The sequence below is a fragment of the Ceratotherium simum genome, chromosome 2, assembly GCF_057802395.1.
Source record: "Ceratotherium simum simum isolate JZ-2026a chromosome 2, ASM5780239v1, whole genome shotgun sequence".
Classification (NCBI taxonomy): Eukaryota; Metazoa; Chordata; class Mammalia; order Perissodactyla; family Rhinocerotidae; genus Ceratotherium; species Ceratotherium simum.
Genome location: NC_141901.1, coordinates 58,459,630 through 58,481,532, shown reverse-complemented (window position 1 = coordinate 58,481,532; position 21,903 = coordinate 58,459,630). Strand labels below are relative to the sequence as shown.

General features: G+C 35.2%; 1 protein-coding gene across 1 annotated transcript in view; it reads left to right on the top strand.

Annotated features, from left to right (window-relative positions):
- The window catches only part of STXBP3 (syntaxin binding protein 3), a 56,615-nt gene that overhangs the window by 20,324 nt on the left and 14,388 nt on the right, over positions 1-21,903 (top strand). The window contains exons 6-11 of the mRNA XM_004420746.3: positions 208-308; positions 4,742-4,896; positions 7,482-7,572; positions 10,813-10,937; positions 14,518-14,613; positions 14,749-14,806. Of these exons, the coding sequence (XP_004420803.1) occupies positions 208-308; positions 4,742-4,896; positions 7,482-7,572; positions 10,813-10,937; positions 14,518-14,613; positions 14,749-14,806 (626 nt within the window). The remainder of the gene's footprint in view (positions 1-207; positions 309-4,741; positions 4,897-7,481; positions 7,573-10,812; positions 10,938-14,517; positions 14,614-14,748; positions 14,807-21,903) is intronic.

Below are 21,903 nucleotides of genomic sequence, written 5' to 3'. Positions count from 1 at the left end.
AACCCTCTTGACTAGAATACATCTGCTCTGTAAAGTGAAGAATAATATTTACATGTTATCTCTGCCCTCATAGTAAATTACTTTGTGAAAGTCAGTAATTATATATAAAAAATAAATATTCTTGGATGTTGGAATAATTCATTCAAAAGAATAAAAATTTAGATGGAGTTATATGCTTTGATTTTTCTTTTTTCTTTCCCTTCTCAGTTTGCCCTGATAGTCTCTTTAACAAAATTAAGGCTTCTTGCTCCAAGTCGATAAGAAGATGTAAAGAAATAAATATTTCCTTCATTCCACTTGAATCTCAGGTACTTTCTATTTTTATTTTTAATTTTAGTTCATAATGGATTTTAAGATTTGGTTTTATGAGCTTTTTTGTTAATAAAGTATATCCTAAAGATGTTTGGTGAATTTTGAACAATCCATAAATAAACATTTCCCATGATGAAGGGAGAAACATAAGCACTAAATTGGAATACAACATTAATAATGAAAGTGGGCGTAAATTTCACATCTCCCACTAAGTCTTGTGTATGTCAAGTTTTACGGCACTATTAGATTATGAAATCAAAAGATTTTGAGCATAATCTTTGTTAAATGACTCCAAAGAAATAAATACTTGTAGCTTCTGTAACCATTTGTGATATTACAACAAATGTTCTTTAGTAAACTTTTTATATAACGTTATATAAATTATTTTAATTTATAAAATGAAGGATTTTTGTTGATTTGTTTTGCCTTTGGAATAGTTAATGAGCCTTCAGTTAACGGTAATAGCAAACGCATAGTACTCTCTGTGTGTCAGATACTTTTCTAAATATATTCATGTAATCTTCACAATAGCCCTCTGAATAGATGGTAATTCTGTCTCCATTTTAAAGATGGGGAAATCAAAGAGGTTAAGTACATAACTTGCCCCAGATCACACAGTTAGTGCATTGTTCAGCTTTGTTGTGTTCTGTTCTCTGTGTTTGGATTCTAGCATTTCATAGAATTGAAATAGTGTACTGTTTTTTGGAACTATAAGGTCAATATTTTAAGAGATAGAAAGGTCCTAGATAAGGGATTTCTCTTTTAAGATATTGCTGTTTTTGACAAAGATTATAATCTAAAGTATAAAATTTTAAGATATCTGCTTAATATTAAACTATTTTCCAAATGTTACCTTTAGACCTTTTCCTTTTAATATGGTATGTAAGTTTAGTGTAGGGTGAAAATGGGCTTCCTAAAATGATGTGGGATATAAACAGTGTGGTAAATGTTATAAACATATCCAGAACATCTTGGTGCACAGCAGATAAATACAGTTTTAGCCTTTAGATTTCATTAAAATTCTACAATTGCTGTATTTGAAGGAGAGGTTTGTATAGATATCTGACCAATTTGACAGCTGATGGAAACAGCTTGCCTTTGTGTGTATAGAGAAGTCTCATGAAAATCTTCTACTTAGCAATCTTTGCAAAATGCTGTGATTATTTAAAGTCCTATCTGTCTGCTATGTTTTTCCCCTAAGAAGTTTTTCTTTTAATTTACTTCCTTGATAAACATCTTAAGAGAGTTTGCTTAATAAATTTAACTGTTATGGAGAAATTACGGTGAAGATATTTTGAACTTTTGGTTGTTTGCAAGTGAAGATATAAATAAAATACCACTAAGTGCTTTGAGCTATGAACAGAGGACTATATGAACGTTTATCAAGATCATGTGCAGTGGACATTGTCTGAAGAGCAATCTGCTGTGAAAAGATGAGCAAGATACATGCCCTACCCTCATCTGAATGCTGTAAAAGAGATAGAGTATTGTACATTTTAAAAATGATATCAATTAAGATTAGGTTCAACTGCACGTAACAGAAAAATTTAAACTTTCAGTGGCTTAAACAAGTTGGAAATTTATTTCCTGCCAATATAAAGGAAGTCAGGAAATGGACTGTATAAGGCTTATATGCTGGCTCTGCAGAATTGTCAGGGGCCTAATCTCCTAGGCATGGCCCTCATGATCCAAGATGACAGGAGAATTATTACATCCTCATTTAAGGAAGCAGGATGAAGGAGAGAAAGAAGGAAGTACATAGTTTTCATTTATATCTTATTAGCTAAAATTTAGTCACATGGCTATCCCTAAGTGCATGGGAAGGGAAGTGTCATCTTTTAGCTGGGCCTATGGCTGCCTGCCCCAAAGAATTTGGTCACTGAAAAGTGGAGGAAGAATGGTTTGGGGGAGGCAGCTCACAGTCTGCCACAAGAGAAGAGAGATTAATTCTTACTAGGAGAATGGGAAAACATTTGAAGAATGGTTAGAATTTCATAAGATAGTAATGAAGAGGGAAAGAATATTCTAGGAAGTGAGAATAGCCTGAGTGTAAAGATACAGAAGCAGAAAAGTGCAAAGGAGCAACAAAAATATGGATTATAAGGGATAAAGTTATGATAGATAAGGCTGTCTGTGTAGGTAGGTTGGAACTGTGTTGTAGCAGCCTCCAGGTCCCATCAAGGACGATGGCAGAAAATGGGCTGGTACAGAAAACTGTGGGACTAGTCCTGAAGTCTTTAAGGAAAAGTAGAAGTCAGGAGATCATTGGGGAGAGATTAGTAAAGTCAGATACGATAGTGCTCTAAAGGAGAAAAGTTGGACATTCAACACATTTAGAAGTTGCGTGGAAAGGAAGGAGGTTGACTCACTCCTCCTGAATCCATGAGTCAAAGGGTTTAAGAAAGCTCTCTCTTCCCTTTCAGAGAGTTTAAGGTAATTAATGCTATCATATATACGTTAAGGCAATTAGTTGAAAATCATTCAAGAATACAGGGGAGTTTATTTACAGTGGACCTTAGGGAGTACAGAGTCTGGTATAGTTAGTGGAGAGAGTACTAGAAGGTGTCTAGGTAGAAATAAAACTAAGCTAGCTATAGATTATAAGAAAAGTAGATGGAAGTTGGGGGGGTGTCTATACTTAAGGAGCTGATTGTGGGTCATAAAGGTGAAGAAAGCATTTGGTAATAGTCTAAAGGAACATGTAATGGTGGTGATGGAAAGTGAGGAGGAAGAGGAGGAGGAGGAGGGAAAGGGAAGAAATGTGATTGTAGAATGAAAAGCAGCTCCAAAATTCTTTTTGGTTCATTGGAGTATTAGATAGTTTAGATTAATTTAAATTGTGGTAACAACTCCCCAGCTCTCAGTGCATTACAATAACAGAGTTTATTTCTCATTCATGTTATTGTCCATTCTGGTTTGACTGGGGCTTTGCTCTAGATTGTCCTCATTCTGGGATTGAGGCTGAATGAAGGAGTAGCTGCTGTCTGGGACATAGCAGAAGGAAAAGAGAAATGGTGGAGCCACACGATGGCTTTTAAAGCTTCTGTGGGGAAGTGGTGTATGTCACTTCTACTCACATTCCAATGACCGTAGCTAAGCCTGACATCAGGGAATGGGAAGTATACTCCGATAGGGACAGGCCCTGTAGGGAGGGGCAGTAAATATTTTTGAGTAGATAGTATTATCTACTGCAGTGGGATAGTATACGATGAGAAAGCCACAGTCTAGCTGTAGTGTGCTTGTTGGCAGTTAAAACAGCACTCAAGACTTTGAGTAGCACAGACATAAGTAGATTAGCTACAGCTAAATCTCAGTCCATGTTCAGGCTCCTATAGTTGGTGATGAGTTATGTTCAGAGAAATGAATGGCTTTATGTGAAAAGAAATGCAAGGAAGTTTATACATAATTCATTAGTTAACCTATAATGTTTATTATATACCTCTTTTACACTCAATACATTATCCTAGGCTAAGAGGGATAACCATCATTGTTTTAAAAAAACAAAAATTAGTTTAATGGAAAACTTTCAATCCCAAAGAGAGAGCTGCTGCTTTTGTTCTTGAAATAACACAGTAATAGTAAATCTCTAATACAGTTCTTTGTACATAAGTAAATGCTTTTGTTGTTGAATAAATGCGTCTGTGAGGTTTCATTGTATATATGGTAACACCAATGCTATGTCTGGCACAATGCCGTTTCTTTTAAGGAAGTATATCTTTATTTTAAGGACATGAAGAGTATAAGCTAAAGAATTGAAGATATATATCAACTATGGAAAGTTTCTAGGTTATTCTCTAATGGGTTAAGATTTTTAATGTATGTCAAATGTATAGACCAATTTTGGCTTTGTTGTACTTCTTTGTGCCAAGTATTAGATTTTTATTTTAGTTTGACTACCTCAGATTCCTTCATCTGTTGCACAGGTAGTGAAAAGCAAACAGTACACTCTGTATTTGAAACAAGAATTGAAGGAGAGGTAGACTAAGCAGGAAAGGAGAGAGAGAAAAGAAATAAAGGATGAAATCAAGATGACAGAGAAAATGAGATTTGATTAAGGTAAAGACACAGTTGTTTCAGGAAACAGCATGGTTAGTGCAAGCATTTTTTTTTTTCAATCATTTTTTTTTTAATTTATTTATTTTTCCCCCAAAGCCCCAGTAGATAGTTGTATGTCATAGCTGCACATCCTTCTAGTTGCTGTATGTGGGACGTGGCCTCAGCATGGCCGGAGAAGCGGTGCGTCGGTGCGTGCCAGGGATCCAAACCCAGGCCGCCAGCAGCAGAGGGCGCGCACTTAACCGCTAAGCCACGGAGCCGGCCCTGCAAGCATTTTTTTTAATGTCCCAAATAATAGCCGCATTTTTGTTAATATATTTTTTTAATGGAGTCTCCAAATTGACAGTGTGACTTTTTTTTTGGCCTAACTTAGGTATATACTCTTGATGTACCAGATGCATTCTATTACTGTTACAGTCCAGACCCTAGTAATGCAAACGGAAAAGATACCATAATGGAAGCTATGGCTGAGCAGATAGTTACAGTATGTGCTACCCTGGATGAAAATCCCGGAGTACGATATAAACGGTGAGACATTTGATAGTATCTGTATATGTTATGCTTTCTATTTGCTCTTCAGTATAGAGGTAAGATATGTCTCTGTGCTTATGTGTATTGGTTTGCAGAATTTATTTTCCTTGTAAAATTATGCTGTACGTATAGGAGATTTTAAGTTTAAGGTTTAAACTTCAGAGTAACTAATAGCCTCTGTTAACTGAATTTCAGAGCTTAAATTTAGTATGATTTACGGACATATTTTTTCATGAGTTTAAGGAATGCTTAGAGGAAATGTCTTTGTTGTCATATGGGAATACATTTTTACATTAATACTTTATTAAATTTCCTCTAAATTTAAATGGTTATATTATCTGGGTACCAGTTATAGTGTCTAAGTATGTATAGTATCTAATCCCAGTGGCCTTTTAAAATAGATTTTGGGTGTTTTTTAAGAGGTAAAGTTTGACTTTAGTACTATTTGCTTTATTTATTTGCTTCTTTTAAAAATAAAGTTTACTGTAAAGTGCATAAATTATATATATGGCTTGATAAATCATTCCACATACCCATCTAACCCCACCAAGCTCAAGAAATAGAACATTAACAGCATCTCAGAGGCCCCCCTCATGATCCCTTCTAGTTACCACCTTCTCTCTCCTCCCCAAAGGTAACTACAATCCTGACTTCTAACACATATTTTAGTTTTGCCTGATTTTGAACTTGGTATAAATGGAATCATGTGATATTTTTGTTTCTGTCTTCTTTGTTCAGCATTATGTTCTGAAAGTCAACCATGTTGTTGTGTGTAGCCAGACAGCTTAGATTTTAATCTCTGCTACTTGCTAGCTATGTGACTCTTTTGCCTTCAGTTTCCTTATCTATGAAATGGGAATGATAATAGTACCCACCTTAGGAGGTTGTTGTTAGAATTAAATGAGTTACTATCTGTAAAGCACTCAGGATAATGTGTGGCACTAGTAAAATGGTAGTAGTAAATATACTGTACTACTACTAATAATAAGTATTATCACACATTTCTCTTTTAAAAGGTTCTTTAGTTTAAAAATTGGCATTTGTCAAGTTAGTTGACTGAATTGTTTAATTTCAAATTCATTTAGTACGTTACCTTCAAGTTACATTATTCTTAACCATTTAGGAAATCTGTTATTTACTTGGAAAAATTATAGTAAATCTCCTTAATTCAAATGTTAACCAACAAGCTCTTTATTCATACCTCAGGTGTTGGAAACATTCTTTTTCTTGTAGGTGATGTGCTAATTACATTCTGAACTCAGCAGAGCAGAGCTAAGTGGTTTATTTTCTGCTAGAGTTCCATCTCTGTTCAAGCTTCTGCTCTTGGTGATTGACTATGTTCAGGGAAAGGAGTAAATATAACCAATTTATAATTTAATAGCTCACCTAGGGACCTGTATTGAGTTACTGTACCAGTTATATCTAGGCTTTTAAAATCCTACCTGTACTTTCACAAAGTATTCCTTTATGCCTTATGGACTTTTAAAGTGTAATTCTAGCATGAAATTACTTCCTTTTGGAAATATTTTAAAGCAAAACATGTAACAAATTATTCTTTGTAGTTGCCGCTTTATTTATTTTTAAGGGATAAAACCTAAAGATTCTTTAACATTTTGAAGCCTGCACAGTGAGACCCTCCATTTCTGAGATTGGTGTGCTAATTGAAGAGCCTTTTCCAACATTTTTCTTGTAGACTCGGAAGTTATACTAATGCCACTGGTCATGAAGTTACAATTTAGAGTACAGTTTTATCATTTTAGAAGACAAGTGATATACAAGATTTTATGCAAAAGACTATATTGGAAAGTTGACTAAATGTTAGAGCACATGTGGGAAAATCTCACACTGCTAGTGGGAGGGATAATTGGTCAACTAATTTGGAGAATTAATATGGTAATGTCTAGAAAAGTAAAAAACGTACATACTTTATGACCCAGCAATTATACTTTTAGATGTAATATATCTAGAGAAACATGTACGTGGAGATATATGTCCAAAGATATTTGTTTCAACGTTGTTTGCGTTAGTATAGAATTGAGAATGACTTAAATGTCCGTCTTTAGGGGAATGAATACATAGAATCCAATAAAAGCATATAATGGAATACTATATAGAACTAAAATTAATAAATTTGATATATGTGTCAACATAGATAGATCTCATATATATAACCGTAAAAACATATACTGTTAAAACATACATTAAACTGTAGATGTATAATAGTAATGACGGGAAGAATGCACACCAAATTCATCATAGTGGTTGCCTTGGTGGGGGGATAGTGGTAGGGGAGAAGACCGGGAATTGGGAGGGGAATAAAGGGAACTGCAATTTTATTTATTATATTTTATTTCCTTTTATTGAAAAAAAGTCTGAAGCACATATGATAAGGTTTACATTTGTAAAATCCAGGCAAATTGGTATAAGATTATATTTGATATATTATTATCAGAACTTTTCCATGTTTATAAAATCTTTTAAATTAATAAATTACATGGTTTAATTTTAGAATTCAATTTTATGATATTGTAAAGTATGTCTTGAAAGAAAGATAATTGTTTGAACATTTTTTCCCTTTCTAGGAAACCTCTAGATAATGCCAGTGAGCTTGCCCAGCTTGTTGAAAAAAAACTTGAAAACTACTACAAGATTGATGAAAAGAGCCAAATAAAGGTAATGTGTAAAAGGCAAAGAGTGATTATGCATAAAGTCTGTCTTATTTCTTTATAAACCAAAGAAACTGTTGTTCATTGATTTTCCAGTATTGAGTTGGGAACCATAAACATAGATCCCCAATATTGACTTGGGACTCGTTAACATAGATGGTAGTGGAAACCATAATAGACAGTGTGGTTTAGTGGGGAAGATATGGGTTTTGAGGTAAGCACTGTGTCCAAATCCTGGCTCTGCCATTTAATTCATAGATGTGTCAATTTGGGCAAATTATGTAACTTCTCTCTGTAGCTTCTCTAAGTTTTCTTATCTATAAAATGGGGGTAATAAGAGAATATCTATTTTATAAAGTAGTGAAAGGATTAAATGACAGTACATGTAAAGTTTGTAGGATAATGCTTGCCACTCAGTAAGCATTTAATAAATATGGTTATTACTGTTATTACTAGCTCTATGACCTTGGACAAATTATTTACTTTGAGTTGTATTTTCGTCTATAAAATGGATGAGATAATATGTACCTTGCTTGGTTGGCGTGAAGATCAGGTGAGTTAACATGTAAGTGTTTGGCATATAGGAGTTTAATAAATGGCAGCTGTTATTATCTTATGAAGGTAGTATAATCAGAGACTAAGGTTAGAACCCAGGGAATACCCACATTGAGGCTTGGGTTGGAGAATGAAGAGCCTCAGGAGACTGACAGAGGTGGTGCCTGAGGGCTAGGAAGCCATATTGCAGTAGCTGAAGAATGAAAGGAAGGAACTGTTGATAGTTTGGAAGAGGAGATGGGCAAGGAAACCACTGGTTACAGTGCTCTGTAATAAGTGGAATGAGAGAATACATAGAATGTAATGGGAGCATAGGCTGGAGCTTAATCTTATTCTGACTGGAGTCTTGGAAGGCATCCTGGAGGAAGAGGCCCTTGAGCTTGAAGAGTAAGTATAACATTATAGAAGAGGGAGTTTATTGCATGGCTAACAGGATTCTTTAGGCAGAGGCATAGAGAAAAAGGCAAAATTCATAGTCAAACAAGTTGGCTAGAATGGAAGGTGTAAGCTTAGATGTAATGTTAGTTTAGAACTTTAGAAGTTATTAGTTTTGGGCCGGCCCCGTGGCTTAGCGGTTAAGTGTGCGTGCTCTGCTACTGGCGGCCTGGGTTTGGATACCGGGCGCACACCGATGCACCGCTTCTCCGGCCATGCTGAGGCCGTGTCCCACACAGCAACTAGAATGATGTGCAACTATGACATAGAACTATCTACTGGGGCTTTGGGGGGAAAAAAAAAGAGGAGGATTGGCAATAGATGTTAGCTCAGAGCCGGTCTTCCTCAGCAAAAAGAGGAGGATTAGCATGGATGTTAGCTCAGGGCTGATCTTCCTCACCAAAAAAAAAAAAGAAGAAGTTTTTGTTTTGGAGGTCTAGTGAAAGCTAGTTCTGGTTGTAGTTATGAAGACAGTGGCTCAGTACACATAGCATAGTAGCTAGTCAATAAATGTTTGTTGAATGAAGGAAGAGATATTTGATCAATATATTAGTGAATATCCTGGTGGTCCTTTGTGATTTCAATGGAAAAAAGGCAAAATCCACAAAACCAAACTTGTTCTTTCCGTTCCTTGGGAAATTATACATCCTTCAAATGCTTGATACCTTTCCTCCATTCAAGGACGTGGTAAAGTGTCACCTCTTCTTTGAAGCCTTTACTGCCTCTTCAGGTCAAGTGATGCTTCCTCCCACATACTGTCATAACCCCAGGCCCTCATATAGCCCTTACATTGCATTATCTTTTTCCTATTCATATTTCTGAAGACTCATAATTTACATGTAGTGTTGAGCACTTACTAAGTTCCAGGCACTGAGTTAATTGTTTCATGGTATTATTACACTTAATCTTTGCAGTAATCTTATAAGGCAGAGGTTCTGATTATATTTTGTTTTACAAATGAGAATACTGAGATATTAACAAGTTAAGCACTTTGTCCAAAAGTCTTAACAACAAGGAAGTATTCAAGGCTAGACTCAACTCCGGATCCATCTCATTCCAGAGGCTATGCTCTTTACCAGTATATCATACTGTCTCAAGGTTTATTTAAATGAGTGAATGATTAATTAAAAAAATTTGGGGGGGACCAGCCTCGTGGCGTAGCAGTTAAGTGCGCACACTCTGCTATGGGGGCCCAGGGTTTGGATCCTGGGCGTGCACCAACGCACTACTTGTCAAGCCATGCTTTGGTGGCATCCTATATAAAGTGGAGGAAGATGGGCGCGGATATTAGCCCAGGGCCAGTCTTCCTCAGCAAGAAGAGGAGGATTGGTGACAGATGTTAGCTCAGGGCTAATCTTCCTCACACAAAAAAAATTTTTTTTAAAGATCTCGTCTATGTAATTTACCTCTGTTGCTATATGTAAATAAATAGGAAATGTTTGTCTAATGAGTTATAGTTATCTCTTACTACTTGGAATAATAATCCAAAGAGTTTATTACACTTTAAAATGAAGTATGAAAGATACTGATATTAACAATAATTTTTCTAGCACTATTCACTGTTTAATGATTAGTGCCATTTGTGAATTAATGATAACAAGGCCTTCATTATGATTTATCATCTTAGCTCTCATCAGTATATTCTTTTTAAATAGCATAATTGTTAAGAGCATAGGCTGTGGAGTGAAGCTGACCTGGGTTTGACTCTCCATTCCACCACTTACTAGCTGTGTGATTTGGGCAAGTTACTTAATGTTAAGCCTTAATGCCCTTATTGTCAAATGGAGATAATAATACATACCTGTCTCATAGGGTTGGTATAAGAATAAAATAATGTATATATTTCTTGTTTAGCACGATATCTAGCACAAAGAGCTCAAGAAGTAGCTACTATTCATAATTTATATCAGCTTTAATGTTTATGGAGCTAAATTTTTAAGAAAATAGATTTAGTGCAAGCCAAATGTTACTTTTTTTAAAGGAATTTTTACCATATTCTTGAGTATAGCCTCTTAATCTAATCATGAAAGCTTCTGGTGTGTTGTAATCTTGTTTTTTTCCACTATTGTGTCACTCAGATTTTTCTGTTTTAATATAACTTCACATTCTTAAAGTAATTAACCATTTTTTGGTATGTTTTTGGTGGGGAGAAGGGACAGAACTTAGGAAGATTCTGCTTTTGTTTTCTAAGATATTAAAAATGCATTCACACAGAGAAATTGAAGTTTCTTAAGATAATTTTATCTTGTTATTCCAGGGTAAAACTCATTCCCAGCTCCTAATAATTGATCGTGGCTTTGATCCTGTGTCCACTGTCCTGCATGAACTGACCTTTCAGGCAATGGCATACGATCTACTGCCGATTGAGAATGATACATACAAGTAGGTGTTACTTGAAGGGCTTATAAAGGACATATGCAAACAGGATAGGATATGAGCATTTAATGATTTGCATAGTCATCAGAAATCTAAAGGCCCTGTAACCTTTTTTATTCAGAGACTTTATCCTTCTCTTACCCCTATAGTCACAATCTATTAAAAATATCTTGACCCTGTAAGTTGATGGGTAATTGGACTGCTTTGAAGCTTGTTTGGTGTATTTGCTTCCTTAACTATGTCTAAAACAAAGCTACATTTAAACAGGTGGAATTTGGACTTTTCACTTACGTTAGGAGTAAATACCAGGCCCACTACTATATTTATTAAAGTGTGGAAACCATATTCAAACTGGCTAAGCTGTAATTATTCTGAATCACACAGGCAAAAGTATCTGTGTCTTTTCAATATAGTGTATTTAAAAAGATTAGAGGACTGGAAAACTAAATAGGATAGCTATTGAGAATAGAAAAAGTTTTACCAATTTGGTACCTATTATTGATTTAACTTGATATAAGAAGATTTACTTTAAAGGTCAAATAGAAAGCTAAATGAAAAATGAAATAGCTTTTCTATCAAGGAACCGTTTTACTGTATCTTTGTATATCATTTATGAGTGTATATATGTGTATTACGTGTGATTTGATATCATAATCTCTAAATCCAAATTGGCGTTTTTCAGCTAAGATTTACTGCTTGAACATAGTAGTAAAAATGAAAATTAGGCAGTTTTCTGAAATTTTATGTTTAATTTAGTAATTTTAATACATTAAAAAGATCCAAACACTAGTGATAATCATAATACTTAATATTTTTTCTTAAAGTATTCTTAAGCTAATTTTGTATTTTCTATTTCTATTTGCATTCTGGTCAAATCTTGGCTTCTGAGTTTTTCTCTGTGTTATTTGTATTAACGTCAAATGACATAGAGAAATCAACATAGCTATTTTTCTAATATAAAAGTAGTTTGAAGCAGTTTACAATCATGTGCCACATAACAATGTTTCGGTCAATGATGGATTGCATGTATGAGGGTGGTCGCATAAGATTAGTACCGTATAGCCTAGGTGTGCAGTAGGCTACACCATCTAGGTTTGTGTAAGTACACTCTGTGATGTTCACACAACAACTAAATCTCCTAATGTCACATTTCTCAGAACATATCCTTACCATTAAGCAATGCATGACTGTATTCAGAATTTTCAGAAGGGATATTATATTACCTCTCTTATCCTTTAGGTCTCTAAACCTGTATTGCTCAAGACCTTTAGAAAAGAATTAAACTGATAGATACTAAAGGATTTGGTTCCAGACTATGGACATACATTTCAGACACTTCTAACCTAGTATTTAAAATATTTTTCTCAGGGCCGGCCCCGTGGCTTAGCGGTTAAGTGCGTGCGCTCCGCTGGTGGTGGCCCGGGTTCGGATCCCGGGCACGCACCGACGCACTGCTTCTCCGGCCATGCTGAGGCCGCATCCCACATACAGCAACTAGAAGGATGTGCAACTACGACATACAACTATCTACTGGGGCTTTGGGGAAACAAAGAAAAAAAAAAAGAGGAGGAGGATTGGCAATAGATGTTAGCTCAGAGCCGGTCTTCCTCAGCAAAAAGAGGAGGATTTGCATGGATGTTAGCTCAGGGCTGATCTTCCTCACAAAAAAATAAATAAATAAGTAAATAAATAAAATATTTTTCTCCCTAAGTTTGCTGGCAAGCAAAGGAAGGTTTAATTTTTAAGAGTAAGGGAGAAACTTAAAAAAAAAAAAAAAATAGCCAGGGGGCTGGCCCAGTGGCATAGCGGTTAAGTTTCATGGGTTCCGCTTCGGCAGCCTGGGGTTTGAGGGTTCAGGTCCTGGGCGCAGACCTACACACTGCTCATCAAGCCATGCTGAGGGGGTGTCGCACGTAAAGCAGCTAGAAGGATGTACAACTGTGACATACAACTATCTGCTGGGGCTTTGGGGAGAAAAAAGAGAAAAAGGAGGAAGATTGGCAACAGATGTTAGCTCAGGGCCAATCTTCCTCAAAAAAAGGAAGAAAAGCCAGAGATACTCCCTTTTTTATGAATCAGAAATGTCCAGGGCTGAGACTAGTAGATAAGCGTGAATGCCCTGTGGTTTGTGCTCCATCACAATTTTTAATAGAAGCAGAAGACAAAGCAGGGAATTCTAAGTATCCAGATTCTATTTTTCATCTTGGTGACCTCTTTAAATTTACTTTTAGAATGGGATTGTCATCATCTTTTAGAGTTGTCAGGCTTGCTACCTAAATCTTTGTTTATAATTAAGGTTAAACGTATTGTATAAGTACAGAGTGGCATTTTAAATGACAAGAGGGCTTCTACTCTTAGTGCAAGTCTTGTAACTAAGCACACATCTGCAACTAAGACCACGTAGGTAGATGGTTTTATAGGTGGGACCTGTAATCTCTTAAGGGGCTATGAAATTAATTGTATTCATACAACAGAAATCTACATTTATTGTCTTCAGTCCAGAACTAGGAAAGCTCAGTGCTGTCCTTTCTAATCTTGGCTCAGGAAATTGACAGTCCCAAGGATGATTGAATCTCCCTAGCTCCACAAATGGAAGCAGGCTATCTGCATATAAAGAGAAGGAAGAAATTACATTTGGGGAAGCAGTCAGGAAGCGCGTTTTGAGTAATTTCATGAACACCTTGAATTGCTGCTCACTTCAGCAGAACTCATTAAAACAATCAGTTTTTTTATGGCTACATTAGTTTTTCTCTCATTGCTTTTCCCATTCTTTGAAGGAGATGTGGTTATAGGGTTAGGGAAGAATATAGAAACAGACATGTATGTTGGTGAATTTTGTAACAAATCTGAAACATATTAAATCTTCAATATTTAATATGCTTCATTGGGGGTGACATTTCTGTTCTTCACTTAATAGATGTTTGATAGTTGTGCTGGTGGTTATTAGTACATCAAAATAGTGTTTTAAGCAATTAGAATACAAATTGTTAGTATATTCGGTCTTAAAGTTCATTGTAGAATGTTGAATTTTTGTTTCATAAGATACCATTTTGCTGAGGTAAAACTCTATAATAATGACAGCTAAACCTAACATTCGAAAGTAAAAATGTTGAGGCTGGCTCCATGGCGTAGCGGTTAAGTGCGTGCGCTCTGCTGCTGGCGGCCCAGGTTCGGATCCCAGGCGCTCAACGATGCACCGCTTGTCAGGCCATGTTGTGGTGGCGTCCCATATAAAGTGGAGGAAGGTGGGCACAGATGTTAGCCCAGGGCCAGTCTTCCTCAGCAAAAAGAGGAGGATTTGCGTGGATGTTAGCTCAGGGCTGATCTTCCTCACAAAAAAATAATCATAAAAAAAAAAAAGAAAGTAATAATGTCTTGGTAGGCATAGCACTTAGATTTTTAACGTAAGCATAGCAGTATGCCTTAGTTTTGAGTGGGTATTCATTATCCTCCTAAAATAGTTGATTGAATGTAGGTACTGTTCAGTTTGTTGAGCTGTGTCTCAAAATTATTGTTTGACAAATGTCTCCTCCACTTTTTTGGGAGAAAAATAATCCAAAAGTTTTCTACTTCTTTCTACTTATAGATATAAAACAGATGGGAAAGAAAAGGAGGCAGTCCTGGAAGAAGATGATGACCTCTGGGTCAGAATTCGACATTGGCATATTGCAGTTGTATTAGAGTATGTAAACCTGTTTTAGTGTTTATTCCATATTTTTTAGGCACTGAATACATGATAGTACATTTTGTAGACTTAAAACATTTCTGTAAAGAATTACACCTTAGAAATTTAAAGAATTCTCTCACAATTTGACAGGGAAATTCCCAAACTTATGAAGGAAATTTCATCAACAAAGAAGGCAACAGAAGGAAAGGTAAGAGTCTTATTTAATTTTCAAAATAATGATCAAGGTGAATTTTAAAGTTTGTTTAAAATTTTTCTTTTACCTATGTAACTTTCCATTTAGGGGAATTTCTAACATATACAAAAGCAGAGGAATTGAACTCTCATGGATCCATTACCCTAGCAGCATTTGGTCTGTCTTGCTTCATTAAAGTTTATTTTTAAAAGGCCATTTAGCCCAGTTTCATCAGTGTGTTCTTGTTAGGTTTTTTATATTGAGGTATTATTTATCTAAGTAAAATGTACAAATCATAAGTGTATACTGAATAATTTTTTACTTATATATGTACACCTGTGGAACCACCACCTAAATCAAGATATAAAACATTTGCATCATTCCAGAAGGTTACACAATAATATCTATGAATAAAGAAAACTTAGCCTGATCCTTCCCAATCTTTATACATTTTAAACTAGTTTTCTTAGTAGTTGATACCTCCTAGCTCTGGCTTATATACCTCCAGTATAGTGTAGAATAGAACTGGTGATAGAGGATATCCTTGTCTCATTCCCAACCTTAGGGGAGATGTGTTTGATATTTCATCATTGAGTATTATGTTAGTTTTAGGTTATTTTAGATATATCCTTTATGAGATTAAGTTCTCTTCTGTTCTTAACTTGCCAGCAGATTTTTTTATTTTTGTTTTTTTAATCAGGAATGGGTATTGGATTTCATCAAATGCTTTCTCAGCATCTATTTAAATTACACTTTTGTCTCCTTTATTTTGTTAATATGATGGATTATATTCATTAATTCTCTAACGTTAAACCAACCATGTGTTCCAGGAATAAGCTTCACTTGGTCGTGGTGCATTGTCCTTTTCCTATATCACTGGATTTTATTTGCTAATATTTTGCTTAGGATGTTTGCTTCCAGGTTTATGAGAAATATTTCCCTGTAACATTGCCTTTTTTGGTAATGTTCTTGTCAGGTTTTGGTAGCAAGATTATATCAGTCTTGAAATGATTTGTAATGCTTTCCCTTTAATTTTATTCTCTGGAATTGTTTGTGTAAGATTATTATTATTTGTCTCATTATTGATTGAAAGAATTCACCATTGAAGCAGTCTGGGCATGGAGTTTTCTCTATGGGGAAGACTTTAATTACAAGTTCTTGAATAGATCTAGAGCTATTCAGATTTTTAATTTTTTCTTGTATGGTTTTGGGATAATGCATTTTTCAAGGAATTTGTCTGTTACATCTACATTTTCGAATCTCCTCTTATTATATTTTCAATATCTGTAGAACCTGTAGTTATGTTCTACTTATTTAATCCTAATGTTGTTAATTTGTGTTTTATCCCATGTACTATTAATATCCCCTATATATATTATTGCTGTTTCAAAGAACCAACTTTTGGCTTTGTTGATTTCTCTGTTGTATGTTAGTTTCATATTTAATTGATTTCTGCTCATTTTATTTCCTTCTTTCAACTTTCTTTGGCTTATTTTTTTCTTTTTCTAGCTTCTTGAGTTGGATGTTTAGAGTACTGATTTTCAACTTTTTTCTCTCCTACTGTATATATTTAGTTATTTCCTTCTCAACTTTGCTGTAGCTGCATCCTTCAAGTGTTGGAATAACATTTTTATTTTGATTCAGCTCAAAATATTTTCTAACTTGCATTGTGATTTCTTCTTTGACTCGTATGTTATATAGGAATATGTCTTTTAATTTCAAAGAATTTGAGAATTTTCTACTTATCTTTCTGTTATTGAGCTGTAATTTAATTATACAGTAGTCAGAGAATGTACACTCTATGATTTCAGTCCTTTGAAATTTGCTCAGACTTGATTTGTTACCCAATGTGTGATCTATTGTGATAAATGCCCTGTGTGTGCTTGAAAAGGATACAGATTCTATATGTGTCAATTAAATCAGTGTGGTTAATCATGTTATTCATATCTTCAGTTTCCTTACTGATTTTTTTGTCTGCTTAGAAAATATCAATTACTGAGAGTGGTATATTAAAATCTCTAATTATGACTGTGAATCAGTCTTTTTCTTTATAATTCTATCAATTTTTAAAGCTGTATCAGTTGATGAAGGCATGTTAGAGTCGTTATAAATTTAAGAGAGTTATCTCTCTGTTGAATTTATCCTTTTATCATCATAAAGTGTTGTTTTTTTAATCATTTGCAGTATTTCTTGCCTTAGAGTCTGCTTTGGCTGATACTTATATAGCCATACCTGCTTTATTTTAGTTAGTGTTTACATAATATATCTTTTCCCATCCTTTATTCTCAACTATATGTGTCTTTATATTTAAAATGTGCTTCTTTAAAAGAGCTTGTAATTGAGTTTTGTTTTTTTATTGTCTGGCAATTTTTGTCTTTAATTGGGATATTTAGTGCATATATATTTCATATAATTATTACATAGTTGAGTTTGTCTTCCATCTTGTTTACTATTTATCTATTCTTTTTTCTTTTCCTTTTCTGTTTTCTTTATATAGCAAATCTTTTTTTTTTAACTATTTCATTTTATCTCTAATATAAAATTCTTTGTTTTACCTTTTAGTATCCTTCTTACAGTCATTATGCTGGGTATTACAAAATGTATCCTTATTTTATCACTGTCTGTCTTAAAATATACTTTTGCCATGTCCTGAATAATTCAAGAACTTTATAATAGTTTAACTTTGTTTACCCCCGTCCTCTTTTGTGCTTTTGGTTGTCATATATTTTACTTCAAAATGTATTATAAACTTGATGTTATTTTTGTTTTAAGTACTCTATAGACTTCTATATTACCTACATATTTATGAAATCTGCTGTTGTTTACTCCTTATTGCTCTTCAGTTTTCCCATGAGGGCTGGATGAATTCTCTCAACTTTTGTTTTTATCTCAGTATATCTTTTTTTTTTTTTTTTTTTTAAAGATTTTATTTATTTTATTTTTCCCCCCAAAGCCCCAGTGGGTAGTTGTATGTCGTAGCTGCACATCCTTCTAGTTGCTGTATGTGGGACTCGGCCTCAGGATGAACGGAGAAGTGGTGCCTCGATGCGCACCCGGGATCCGAACCCGGGCCACCAGCATCGCAGCGCGCGCACTTAACCACCAAGCCACGGGGCCGGCCCATATCTCAGTATATCTTTGTTTTGCAAGTTTTTCAGAGACACTTTTGCTAGATTTAGAATTCAAAGTTGGTAGTTTTTTTTTTTTCCTTTCAGCAATTTAAAGATTTCAATACATCATCTTCTGGCTACCATAATTTCTGTTAAAGAAGTCATCTGTCATGTTACTGTTATTTTCCGAAGATAAAATGTCTTTTTTGAAGATTTTCACTTTATCTTTGATTTTTAGCCATTCTACCATGATATGCCTTACTGTGCTGTGTTTTTCTTGGTATTTATCCTCCTTGGGATTTGTTGAGCTTCTTGAATCACTAAGTTGGTAACTGTCATCATACAGGCATGCATTGCTTAATAACAAGGATATGTTCTGAGAAATGTGTCATTAGGTGATTTTGTCGTTGTGTGAACATCACAGAGTGCACTTACACAAACCTAGATGTTATAGCCTACTACACACCTAGGCTATATGGTGTAGCCTATTGCTCCTAGGCTACAGACCTATACAGCATGTTACTGTACTGAATACTGTAGGCAATTATAACACAATGGTAGGTATTTGTGTATCTAAACATATTTCAATATGGAAATGAAACAGTAAGAAGAAAAAATGCGGGCCGGCCCCGTGGCTTGGTGGTTAAGTGCACGCGCTCCGATGCTGGTGGCCCGGGTTCGGATCCCGGGCGCGCACCGAGGCACCACTTCTCCGTCCATCCTGAGGCCGAGTCCCACATACAGCAACTAGAAGGATGTGCAGCTATGACATACAACTATCTACTGGGGCTTTGGGGGGAAAAAATAAATAAATAAAATCTTTAAAAAAAAAAAAAAAAAAAAAAAAAAAAAGAAGAAAAAATGGTACACCTGTAGAGGGCATTTACCATGAATGGAGCTTGCATGATTGGAAGTTCCTCTCAGTAAGTCAGTGAGTGAGTGGTTAGTGAATGTGAAGGCCTAGGACATTATTATACACTATTGTATACTTTATAAACACTGTATACTTGGGCTACACTAAATTTATGAAAAATATATTTTTCATTCTTCAATAATAAATTAACCTTAGCTTACTATAACTTTTTTACTTTATGAACTTTTTAAACTCTTTGTCTCTTTTGTAGTAACACTTAGCTTAAAACATAAACATTGTAAAGCTGTACAAAAATATTTTCTTCATATCCTTATTCTGTAAGCTTTTTTCTATTTTTAAAATTTTTTATTTTTTACTTTCTAAACCATTTTATTAAAAACTAAGACACAAAAACACATTCACCTAGGCCTACACAGGGTCAGGATCATCAGTGTCACTGTCTTCCATCTCCACATCTTGTCCCACTGGAAGGTCTTCAGGGGCAATAACATACATGGAGCTGTCATCTCCTATGATAACAATCCCTTCTTCTGGAATACCTCCTGAAGGACCTGCCTAAGGCTCTTTTTGAGGAAGTGTCACTCTTTTAAGAAATATGTCCATGGTGGTTTGCTTGGTTTGTTTCTTTTTTTCATTATAGATTTGCTTGTAAGCAGATAATGCACCATGAACATTGCTCTCATTTATTAATGAAAAGCTTTTGGTGTTGGGTTCCATGTTTTCAAACTTTTTTGTTTTTTGGTGAGGAGGATTGGCCCTGAGCTAACCTCTGTCAATCTTCCTTTTTTTGCTGAGAAAGATTAGCCATGAGCTAACATCTGTCCCCATCTTCCTCTATTTTGTATATGGGACCCCGCCACTGCATGGCTTCACAAGCGGTGCATAGGTCCACGCCCAGGATCTGAACCTGCGAACCCTGGGCCACCAAGGCGGAGTGCACGAACTTAACCACTATGCCACCAAGCCAGCCCCTTTTCAAACTTTTTTAAGGAGCTTGTTGAGGTCTACAAAAACCTTCTGCTAAACCCTTCACTGTGAGTTTTCTTGAGGGTTCTTCTTTTTCTTCTCCTTCAGTTTCCTTTTCTTTTGCCTCTTCTTCAACCGTGCGATGTTACTACGACTGTGATGTTGCTAGGCAATAGGAATTTTTAAGCTCCATTATAATCTTATGGAATCACTATCTGTCATTGACCAAAAGGTCATTATGTGGCACATGACTGTATTTGTAAAATTCTTGGCCATTATTTTCTCATATCTTGATTTTGTCCTATTTTCTCCTCTCCTTCTAGGACTCCAGTCACTTGTGTGTTAAATTTTTTGACCATATTCTACATCTCTTACATTCTAGTCCTTTTTTAAAAAAATTTTTTCCCTCTCTGTGCTTTAATTGAATATTTTCTATTAACCTGAGTCCTCTACTTCTCTCTTGTCTAATTTTCTGTTAAACCCATTCAGTGTATTCTTTTTTTAAATTGAGTTGCAAAGTTCTCCTTTTATAGCATACAATTGAATGAGTTTTGACAAATGCTTACTATCATATAACCACAATCAAGATATAGAATAGTTTCATCACCCTTCCCAAAATTTCCTTATGCCCCTTTGTAGACAACCTCTCTACCCAACTCTGATTCCCTGGCAACCACTGATCTGTTTTCTGTCCCTATAGTTTTGCCTTTTCCAGAATGTCATCTAAGTGGAATATAGTAGTCCCCCTTTATCCGTGGAGGATACATTCCAAGACCCCAGTGGATACCAGAAACTGTGGATAGTACTGAACCCTACATATACTATGTTTTTTCCTATACATACATATCTATGATAAAGTTTAATTTATAAATTAGGCATAGTAAGAGATTAATAACAATAACTAATAATAAAAAAACAATTATAACAGTATACTGTTAGAAAAATTACCATAGATCTTAGCAACCTCAGCATATGATTTTTTTTCTTTCTTTATTAAGTCAAGAAGTTTCACCATTTTGCTTAAAGGAAGCACTTTACAGCTTCTCTTTGACATATCCAAATTGCCAGAATGATTGCTCTTGGGCTTTAGGGCCATTATTAAGTAAAATAAGGGTTACTTGAACACAAGCACTGTGATACCACAACAGTCTATCTGATGAGCAGGATGGCTACTAAGTGACCAACAGGGGGTCATATATAACATGGATGTGCTGGACAAAGGGATGGTTCATTTCCTGGGTAGGACAGAGTGGGACGGCATGTTATTTCATTTCAAATGGCTACTCAGATTGGTGCACAATTTAAAACTTATGAATTGTTTATTTCTGGAATTTTCTATTTAATATTTTTGGACCACAGTTGATCATGGGTAACTGAAACCACAGAAAATGAAACTGCAGATAAGGAGAGGCTACTGTAATACAGTATGGCTTTTTTCATTTAGCATCATGCACTTGACGTTCATCTATGTTGCATGTAACTGTAGTTTCATCACTTTTTATTGCTGAATGGTATTCCACTGTATGCGTGTACCACAGTTTTTCTAGTCACAAGTTGCGGAACATTTAGATTTTTTTCAAGTTGTTGGCAATTACGACAAAAGCCACCATAAACATTCAGGTTTTGTGTGAACAGTCATTTTCATTCACTTGGGTGAATAATTAAGAATGGGATTGCTAGATCATATAGTAAATGTATGTTTAACTTTATAAGAAACTTCCAAATTCTTTCCCCAAGTGGCTGTGCCATTGTACAGACCCACCAGCAAAGTATGAGAATCATTCATTGTGTTTTCGATTTCAAATATTGCATTTAGTTCTAGGGTACCCATTGAAATTTTTTTTTTTTTTTTTAAAGATTTTATTTATTTATTTTTTTCCCCCCAAAGCCCCAGTAGATAGTTGTATGTCACAGCTGCACATCCTTCTAGTTGCTGTATGTGGGACGCGGCCTCAGCATAGCCGGAGAAGTGGTGTGTCGGTGCGCGCCCGGGATCCGAACCCGGGCCGCCAGCAGCGGAGCGCGAGCACTTAACCGCTAAGCCACGGGGCCGGCCCTGAAATTTTTTTTAATAAATTCTAATTTTCTGTTGAAATACTCTTATCTTTTCATCCATTTATCCTATCTTTTCCTCTATTTTCTTTACCGTAAATATGTTATTT